Genomic DNA, 10800 nt, shown 5'->3' with positions numbered 1-10800 from the left:
TTTTTCAGACAAAAACTGATAAATTGCAGTAGGGTTGAATACTTTTACAAGACACTATATATTCCATATATTTATTAGATTTTCATGCAACCTATTTTGTTTAAGGAAAGAATTTTGACAAAAATGACATATCACTTATTCTGGTCAAAGAGAAATTATTTAAGACAAGTTGTTGCTGTTATCATTCAATCATTCGTAATTTTTCTCTATTTGTTTGCAGTGAATAAGATTCATTAGACCAGACTGAGATTAAGAGATTCTTTTGATTCATTGAGTGTTTTAGAACATGAATATGCTATGTTTGGACAAATGTAACATAAGCTATATTATTATTATTGGACATATATTGGCTAAATATATGTTATAATCAATAGCAATTCAATGCATGCTGTAACATCCAGCCCGGATTCTGCCCCGCCAGACCACCAGAGGACATCCTCACCCAAATTTTGAACCTCTTCTTTGTTTGTCATTTAAATTTTCTATTCTACCACTACATAAAGTACATGGATACTCACACTTTGTGAAGTCTTAAAGCTTTCTTTCTAGTAAGTTCTGAGTCGTGTCTTCTGGATAGCTTGTGTGTTGTTTAACCTTTTGCCCTGCCTCATTTTGCCTTTGTTTGCCCATTTGTTTTGATGCCGCATCTGCCTTTTGATATTTTTGACCTTGGCCTCAAGGTTGATTTTCAGATATTGTGGTTTGGATAGACATTCTGCCTATTCTTACCCTGATATTCTTTTTTATTAAACCTTGAGCACATGGATCCTTATAACCTGTCCCCGAGTCCTCCCTTACAGAAGACTTCACCATTTATAAAGGATCCAACCAAGGTGTACACGCTACTGAACTAAACATGCGGTAGTTTTGAACAGGACTTCTGGGTGTTTGGTCACCCGGATTTTGATTATCTGGAGTCTATAAGAGAAGCTGGAGAAAATCTGCTACACTGAAACAAGATAAACAATCAGCAGCTGAGTTACAGTGCTGTTTGAACATGTTATTTCACATTCTACCCAATGGTGTCCTTCAAACATTGTGCAAAATAAAGGCTATGAAAAAGGTATTAAATGTATCTATGTGTGCTATGCTAAAAAAAGATAAACAAAAGCACAAACTAAGTGCTAAATGGTAAGAGGTTAAATGTTCTGCAGTAACACACACACACACACACACACACACACACACACACACACCGCCCTATCAGTTTTGCAGCATTTGACTGAATATGACAAATTCTCTTCAGCCAACAAGTATGAAAAGTTGCCACTGGTTAAGGTCAGGGTTTGGAGGGGTTTGAAATACAACAAAACTGGGTTAAATATAATTTGTTTGAATATTGCCAGAGATCGGATTGCATAGATTAACTTCAGCTGAGTTTTCTAATATGCTAATAAGATGAAGGATGAATAAGCGCTAGTGAGAAACAGTTAATATGATTATGATTATCTGTTGGTGCCTATTAGCTTTTATTTATTGTTTGTAAGATTGATGTTGGATGTTGTATTAATCAGAGTATTGTCACCCCTACTCACTAACAGTCATATTGTTAGAACAGTTTGACTGCAGTCTAGTCTTGATTTGGATATTTGCTTCCTTTAACCTTTAGTGTCTAAAACCATTTTTTCCTCATCTACAGTTTGAAATTGTCCTATAGGCTACATTTTGTTTACTTCTGCTTTCATTGAAATGCATTTAAAAAATGACCTCTACCAATAAAACAAGACTAGAAGCACAATAATATCATAATAAGAAATATATTTTCACTTGCTGTCATTTTTTCACTCTATAATGTATGTATAGTTTTTGTTGTAATGAAATGTACTGAAACATGTATTTGTGCAAATCTAAATGAAAGATTTTGTCTTTGGGGAATGTTGTTCACACAGTGTTGGATTATTCACTGACGAGCCCCGACCCATCCTTGCTCTTGAAGGACTAGGCCTTTTTTTGGAGGCTCCTTATATACTATGATTAGACGATTGCCTCACCTGTTTCACATCACCTTCTTATTTCAACTTGTCACCTTGCTATTAGTCCTAAATTGCCCCGTCCCAACTTTTTTGGAATGTGTTGCATGCATCAATTTCAAAATAAATGTTTTATTATTTGTTTAAATAGAAACCACAAAAGAACCAAAGACAACATGCTAAAGCTATAATTGTACATAATCCCAATGTAGAGGGTGGCGATGTACCATTCTTGAAAGAGTCGATTCTCTTAAACGAATCTTTGAGGTGAATTTTCATGTTGGAGCCATTTGGAGTCTCAGGCATGTAGATAAAGCTGTTACTTGCGCAGTGAAATGAAGGATTAGGCATTTAGTCTCAGTGACCACCGAGACTTGAAGTGATTTTTGCTGATGAGCGCTGTCAGTGCAGCTTTTTACACTCGCTGCTTGCAACATCTTCTGCTTATTACTGTTAAAGGTGTCAGTCGCATTGTGAGGTGGGGATCTATCACTCCGTCTAGTAAGAAGGAGAACGGCTTTAATGCATCATGAAACTACACTAAACCACATTTTCTGAGATTTTAACTGAGGTGTTTGTACATTATAAAAGACAATCTTATCATCTGTTCATTTTAATTGTAGGAGAAACCTGGATAATTTTGAGCTTTTTTTCCGCTATTTTCGTCTTCCTGGTTTAAAATCTCATCCTGTCACACGTCCCAGGCGGTGATCTGGTAATGTACTATAGTACATCGATGACATGTTGGGGTCCCATAATTATTCATGAGCCTGCGTGTTCTTATCCTATGAGAAGATGCTGTCTCTTAATTATTCATGACAGCACGTGGTGCTTTCCTACAGATGTAGTAGGTGAGAGAGGCGTTCAAATGGGTCGGAGGTGTTTGTTTCAGTCGTTCGAGTGTGTTTTCTCGGGAGAGCTATTAACATTGGAGAAAGGTGGACTTCGGACTTGCTCATGAAAGCAGTTTGTGTCTACACAATGATGAAAAAAATCCTCAGTCTGGGAATCACTACATCAGAAATAAAAAATGGATAGAACTTTTTTCCTCCTGTTTTAATGTGTTGAATTGTTCTGCTTTTGAATTTCAAATGCTGAGCCTTTATTATATACAATCTTTATATAAATATGAACTTTATTGAGGTCAGGTGTTGTTCCTCATCTGGCTAAAAATGTTAGTTTGATGCAAATCTAACCTCACAATCATTTTAACCCTTATGTTCTGTTTTAGCATATGCATTGTTATTTTTTCATCCTGATATTTCATGTATTTTCCTAAATTACATAAGATCTTTTCAGAAATGTGTTTTTTTAAATTAATGATAATGTTTCTGATGTTCTAATATGACATGACTGTACACATGATGTGTGAAAAAGTTTTTGTGTATATGTCATATTAAATTGTTTCAGAAATGAAAACAAAATCTAAGATAAAACAAAGGCAACCCGAGTAAACACAGAATACAGTTTTTAAATGATAATGTTATTTATTGTAGCTAAAAAGTTATCCCATACCAACTGGGCCTGTGTGAAAATGAATTTGCCCCTGTAGCTACTAATTTCCTAAATCTATGAAACTGCATTCATAATGGGTTTCAGCTGGACTAGACACAACCAGGCCTGATTCACAGCAATGAACGTTCCCAGAAGTGGTGGACCTTCCAAAGTTCCTCCAAGGGCACAGCAACGATTCATCCAGGAAGTCACAAAAGAGCCAAGGACGACATCAAAGGAACTACAGGCCTCTCTTGCATCAATAAAGTTCATTGTTCATGACTCCACTATCAGAAAGACACTATTGTGCTAGTGACTGGTGCAAGGGGGCATGTATACCCACATTCACTCACTGAGGCCAAAGCTATGGAAGAATATATTTCCAAAGCACTGACACAGGGCTATATATGCCTGTCCACCTCACCAGCCACAACCAGTTTCTTTGTGAAAAAGAAAGATGGCAGACTCCGACCTTAGTTGAACAAAGTTGCAGAACAGAAGTACATATAACCTGATTTGTAACTGAAAAGGAGATGAATGCAAAACTGCCTTTGTGATGAACACCGAACACTATGAATACCTCATCATGCCATATGGGCTCATTAATGCTCCTATAGTGTTCCAAGCTTTCATGAAGTGCTCCAGGACTTCTTGAATTCACGTGTCATCACCTATATAGTCAATATCCTGATCTACTCCTGGACCAAAGCTGAACACATTACCCAGGTACAGTCTCACATGGAGCATGTCAAATGTCATGTCATGACCAATGCAGAGTCCCTATCATGACTATATCCTACACCCCCCCAGACAAAACAGTGAAGACTGGAAAACCCTAGTCTGATGAATCTCATTTCCTGCTTAGGCACACAGATGGTAGTCATGCTTTGTGGGTGCCATTTCATGGGACACTGACTGGGAAATAGCCCAATCACAAGACCAATACATTTCAGAGTCATGCCCCTCAATAAATATATTCCATCTAGCTAGTGACTTTGTGACTGATCTCCACTCTTCGCAAGGTAACATGATCATAATGATCTTCATCACCATGAGTCTCGAAATTACTGTGCCTCATTCCTCTACCCAGCCTACTACCTGCCTTTGCCACAGCTGAGAGCCTCGTTTAACACACATTCAGATACTTTTGTATCCCGGAGGACATCATAGAGGCACACAGTTCACAGTTCACCTCTGAGTACCACCCACAATCCAACGACCAAGTTGAGTGAGCCAAGAAATTGACAGGTTTCTGAGAACCTTCTGTGCCACAAACCAAGAGGACTGGGTCCAATTCCTCATTTTGTCTCACATTTTGGATTTGTTTGCTCCACTTCTTTCAATAAAAGCACTATTTTTGCAACAACATCCGCTTCTGCCAGCTGACAACCACCTTGAACTGAGCAATGAACTGAGCAAACTTTGTGTTTGCTGCGATTCATGGTATCACCAGTGGGATATAAATATGATGTACAGAAAAAAAACCTTTGAATTGTGGAATCATAGTGTTGAGTGGAATGTCCAATATCACAGACTAAAACTGTAAAAGATATAATACTCCCTTTATATAAGTTCTATGTTGCTTATATATAAAAACAAATCAGGGAAACACAAGGGATTATGGTGGTTTCTACATAGCCATCAATTGACCATTTAACAATACATGCTCTTAAATACTAAATTTTCAAGAAGTGGTCAAACTTTTAGCACTGTGGAAGCTTAATGGCCTACATAAGGAAACAAATTCTGACAGCTAATTCAACAGCTGTTTACAGTCTGTGATCCTGAACGTGCCATAGTGCAGATTATGTGTGCAGCATAACATTACAATTGTGATGTAATCTATTAAGAAGTAAACCACCAAACTGGAAGTTTGCTAAACAATAAATTCTGCATCATAAGACAAGCCCAATGTGGCAGAAACTTTTATCATTTCATGAAACATCAGTTTATTAGGTGAATTTAAAATTTCAGTTAAAATGACCATAGGTATGACAGTTGCTGACAAAGTAGGTAACACCAAATGCTGTTAAGGCGGTCGCACACTGGACAAGAAGCGCAGGGCCGTGCCGCGTCACGGGTAGGACAACTCACACTCATCGCACACCGGACACGCACACATTCTGTACGCTCAAACTCAAGACTCCTGATGCAAGAGATGCAAGATGGGTGAGTTTTAACTTTTTAACTTTTTTTTTTTTTAACTTTTTTTCTTTTTTTTAAATTTAATAATAGGTGGCTTTTGAACGTTAATCAATAAATAGGCTCTATATCATGTTGGTAAATCTGTTATTGTTTTGTTGTATCTGTTGTCTATGCAACTATGTAGAAGTTGAAGTTACATAGTAACAGTAGTAACTATCTATTTATTTAGATATCGTTAGCTAGCTAGCCCAATTAGAAACGTTAACCAAAGAGGTTATTTGATATGTACATGTCTATCTAAATAACATATTTTATACATAACTGGTGATGTATTATTTCTTTGCAACCTATATTTAACATTTCGTAAAGTTATGGTTTCGTCGACGTGGTAGAATCGAGTAACCTACAGTATGAAGATCTGCTTTTTTAATTAATGCCCTGTTTTTCCGATTCTTCCCAAACAAATAAAAATTTGTCTTACAGCAACAACAACAAAAAAAACTGCTGTGCTGCTACTTTTACGTCGTCAACTACAAAAAAGGAGCAATTTGGGTACACCCTCTAATTGAAAAAACAATTTGGAGCTTATCAGCACCTTGTTCAGGAGCTACAATTAAGCCCAGAAAGCACCTGCTGTACTTCAGAACGAGTGCAGATAAGATGGAGGATCTGCTGTCAGTTATTGGACCTGACATCACAGGGATGCCCATAAATTACCAAACACCAAATGGACCAAAGGAAAAACTTGCAGTAACAAGCTGGGCTATGTTTATTATACATTTTCCCCTATATGTTTAGACTTTATTCAAGCTGTAAAACTATGAATGTAAAAGTATAAATGTATTTTGCAGCCTAGGTGAAGTCAGCATGTACATTAATGACGATTTAGGACAAATATAATGTAATTGAATGCAAATCTATGCTATGGCGCTCTATGGCACGGCAGGATTTTAAGCAGCCTCCAGAGTCGTAGCTGGGCACCGCTGAGTGGCGCTGCTGGTGTGCGTACACATAGAATACAATGTGTTCGATTTTTAAAGACATGGTGTGGCATGGCACGGCACTGCGCTTCTCGTCCAGTGTGCAACCCGGTTTAATTGATTCAAATATCCTCCACAATCTAAAGCTGAATATAAAAAATATGCTTTTAAATATCAACAGGATGGTTGTAAAAATGCTAATATAATGTATATTCACTTCTTTAATGTTACTATATGATTAGAAGTACTGAGTAATATTATTAAAAATACAATTCATACACTCACTGAGCACTTTTTTAGGAACACCTGTACAAATATTAATTTGTGCAATTATCTAATCAACCAATCATGTAGCAGTGAATAAAATCATGCAGATACAGGAAATGCAGCTTTGGGTAATGAACACATCAACCATCAGAAGGCAGAAAAAGTGTGATCTTGGTGACTTTGACCATGGCATGATTGTTGGTGCCAGATGGGCTTGTTTGAGTATTTCTATAACTGCTGATCTCCTGGGATTTTCATGCAGAACAGTCTCTAGAGTTTACTCCGAATGGTGCAATAAGGAAAAAACATCCAGTGAGCGGCAGTTCTGTGGACAGAAATGCTTTGTTGGTGAGAGAGGTCAATGGAGAATGGCCAGACTGGTTCATCAAACCCTAATCTGATGAATTCCTGCTTATGCACACAGATGGTAGGGTCAGAATTTGGCACCAACAGCATGAATCCATGGACCTATTCCAACCTGTGTCAACAGTCCAGGCTGGTGGAGGTGGTGTAATGGTGTAGGGAATGTATTCTTGGTACACTTTGGACCCATTAATACCAATAAATCATTGCTTGAATGCCACAGTCTATTTGAGTATTGTTGCTAACCATGTGCATGCCTTCACGGCCACAATTTACCCATCTTCTAATGGTTATTTCCAGCATGATAATGCACATGACACAAATTAAAAGTCGTCTCAGACTGGTTTCATGAACATCACAATGAGTTCAATGTTCTTCCCAGTCACCATGTCCGAATCCATGGAACACCTTTGGGATGTGATAGAACGGGAGATTCGCAGCATGAAAGTGTACCTGAGAAATCTGCAGGAATTGCGTGATGCAATCATGTCACCATGGACCAGAATCTTTTGTGGAATCCATGCCACAAAGAATTGAGTCTGTTTTGAGAGCAAAGGGAGGCACTGCTATGTATTAGTATGGTTTTCCTAATAAAGTACTTGTGAGTGTATATTCTTGCATTTTCAAACAATGTTTTTTAAGTATTTTTTGCTGTCATCACCATTCTCAAAGGCAACACATCCTCCACCCACTCATTTGGCGAATCCATCATTCTTTGCCATAATGCCACCTCCTTATCAGTGGAGTCCATCCAGTCCACGTTTGCCCCATAACTCTGCCCTGTGAGAGAAATGGAAGAAAAAGTGTTCTTACTGAGCTCTATTTTTTTTTAAATATTACTCTAGATTATTATTATTATTAGTAGTAGTAGTAGTAGTAGTATTTTTATTTTTAAATAATTACTTACTAGTAGCAGTACTGTGTACTAGTAGCAGCACATGTTAAATGCAATGCAATCCAATGTGTTACATCAGCATGACCAAAAAAGAAGGTTTTAAAGAGAAGGGCTTTATTAAGAAAGTAGAAGTACCGAATCATTAAATCTGTGAAACAGAAGGTATGTATTTAACTCTTGTTCTACAGTTGTGTGAAGGTCCATCAGGGCTCTTGGGTCACACATTAACAGATGGAAGCATGGCCTGCTCAGACAGAATGGGGCTATCAACACACTTGTTATATAGTCTGTCAGATGTGCTGCAGTGTCATCCACAGCATCTCTAATTAAACATTACCCCACAGGGTTTGAATGAATTAAACTACCTCTGTGTTCAGCCTACCTCAGGTGTGAGTAACCTCAGTAGATATTTTTTCAAGACAACTGACATTCCAATTTCCACTTTACAGGGAAAAAACATGTACTGGCCAATGCCTCAGGGTCTATGAACACTAATAATGGCATGTGCCATTGTCATATGCCTGACAGGAGATGAGCATTCAGCTAAAATCGAAACAGTATGTGGTGCAGCATTCCCAGTTTCAATACTGGAGTTGCAAATAACAACACCCCAGCCAGGAGTACAAAGTCTGCATATGGGTGATGTGGGGCCACTCAGAATTTCGTGATTGCATCCATAATTGAAGCAGACAAACCAGAAAATGCAAGCAATAATCGTAAAATCATAAAAGGTGATTGGCAAATAGGCAAGCACTAGGCAGCACTTGACAAGGAATTAATTAAATGGACTAAGGTCAGCGTATAAAAGTTTTTTCATTCATTCAGTTATCTTCTGAAAATGAGCTAGGGCCTGTCCCTGGAACACGTTTGCAGGAAACACTGTAGCCTGGATGGGATGCCAGTCCATTGTAGAGCACCATGAACACTCTCCACACTCACTCACACCTGGGGCAATTTAGCATAACCAGTCCTTATAATACTAATTTTGTATTGTTTGTACATACAAATATTTACCATACCATAAAAAATAAATCTAATAATCCTGAAACATCTAATAATCTGATAACCATATGGGTTTATGTTAAACCAACATCACATCAATTGACACAAAGAAAGATGTAAGCTCAAGTTTATAAAGGTTTCTAGTGCCAGTAACATTTCTGTACCTGATCCCAGGCCAAGTCTCAGTCCTCCCACCAGGTGATCAGCCAGTCGTTCATGGTCCCACACTGTGAGCTCCACACAGGCCTCCTTCAGGTCCTCTGTCCTGAATCCATCATACACCATTGTGTGGTTAAACACAGGACTTGCTGTCCTCTTTAACAACCGTGTCTTCTGGCAGCTCTTTTTGCTGGTATCTGGCAGCACAAAACTGTATAAGCAAACACACACAAAACAGGTGCTCTAGGATTAATATAACAATAACTTATATAACATTAATCATGACAGAACTGGGGATAACACTTGAGTAAATGTAGACAGAGAGTGAGTTGTTTAATTTAATGTAAGTGGAAGTTAAATGAAAGTTAAAGTTAAGTGGCTTTAAATGAACTTTAAATGCATGTCCATCATAGAAGGCATGAATTAAGTTATATTTAAATAATTAACTCAAATTATATCACAGGAATCAGAATATCACAGAATTTTCACTCTGGCATAAGGATAATGTTCTAAGATGTTGTGGGTGGTTTTTTTTTGTTTGTTTGTTTGTTTGTTTTTGTTTTTATTTTTTGCATTTGCACCTGGCTCCTATTTTCATGGTTAGTAACAATGCACTGTGTTGAAGTAGGTGGAGTACTGCAGAAGTGGATGCTGTTCAAAATCTGCATGGGATTTTGCATTCGAAAATGCACGTGTCACTGCCTCATGAGACTCCTGTTTAGTGCAGATGCAAGAATAAGATATTTTCCTGACAGTGCAGATGTTCACTATTGACACTTCAACATAGAACCCCAATTCCGAAAAAGTTGGGACAGTATGGAAACTGCTGATTTGTAAATGTACTTTGACTTGTATTAAAAAAATGTATAAAGATATTTAATGTTTTTCCTAATCAACTGCATAGTTTTTTGAAGATAAATGTTTATTTTGAAATTGATGCATGCAACGCATTCCCAAAAAGTTGGGACGGGGCAATTTAGGACTAATAGCAATGTGACAATTTGAAATAAGAAGGTGATGTGAAACAGGTCAGGCAATCGTCTAATCATAGTATATAAGGAGCCTCCACAAAAGGCTTAGTCCTTCAAGAGCAAGGATGGGTCGAGGCTCGCCAATCTGCCAACAGATGCATCAGCAAATAATCCAAAACTTTGAGGACAACATTCCCCAAAGACAAATCAGTAGGATTTTGGGCATTTCACCTTCTACAGTGCACAATATAATTAAAAGATTCAAGGAATTCGGTCAAATCCGGTGCATAAAGGGCAAGGCCGAAAACCACTTCTGAATGAGCGTTATTTCCGATCATGAGTCTGTAATGGATATCCTGACATGGGCTCGGGAATACTTTGGTAAACCTTTGTCAGTCAACACCATTCGCTGCTGCATCCACAGATGCAAGTTAAGGCTTTACTATGCAAAGCAGAAGCCATACATCAACACTGTCCAGAAGCGCCGCCGACTTCTCTGGGCTCGGTCTCATATGAGATGGACAGTAGCACAGTAGAATCGTGTTTTTTGGTCC

The 10800-nt window shown here is 38.0% G+C and overlaps 1 protein-coding gene across 7 annotated transcripts in view; it reads right to left on the bottom strand.

Annotated features, from left to right (window-relative positions):
* Positions 1-7844: 7844 nt before the first annotated feature.
* The window catches only part of sytl2b (synaptotagmin-like 2b), a 32272-nt gene continuing 29316 nt past the window's right edge, over positions 7845-10800 (bottom strand). For all 7 annotated transcript variants that reach the window (XM_053646903.1, XM_053646904.1, XM_053646902.1 and 4 more), the window contains 2 exons: positions 9281-9486; positions 7845-7999 (listed from right to left, as the gene is read on the bottom strand). In XM_053646903.1, the coding sequence (XP_053502878.1) occupies positions 7857-7999; positions 9281-9486 (349 nt within the window). In that variant the 3' untranslated portion in view covers positions 7845-7856. The remainder of the gene's footprint in view (positions 8000-9280; positions 9487-10800) is intronic.

The sequence above is a fragment of the Ictalurus furcatus genome, chromosome 17 (assembly GCF_023375685.1).
Source record: "Ictalurus furcatus strain D&B chromosome 17, Billie_1.0, whole genome shotgun sequence".
Lineage (NCBI taxonomy): Eukaryota > Metazoa > Chordata > Actinopteri > Siluriformes > Ictaluridae > Ictalurus > Ictalurus furcatus.
Note: the sequence above shows the minus strand (reverse complement) of the source record. Positions and strands in the feature narration are given on the sequence as shown.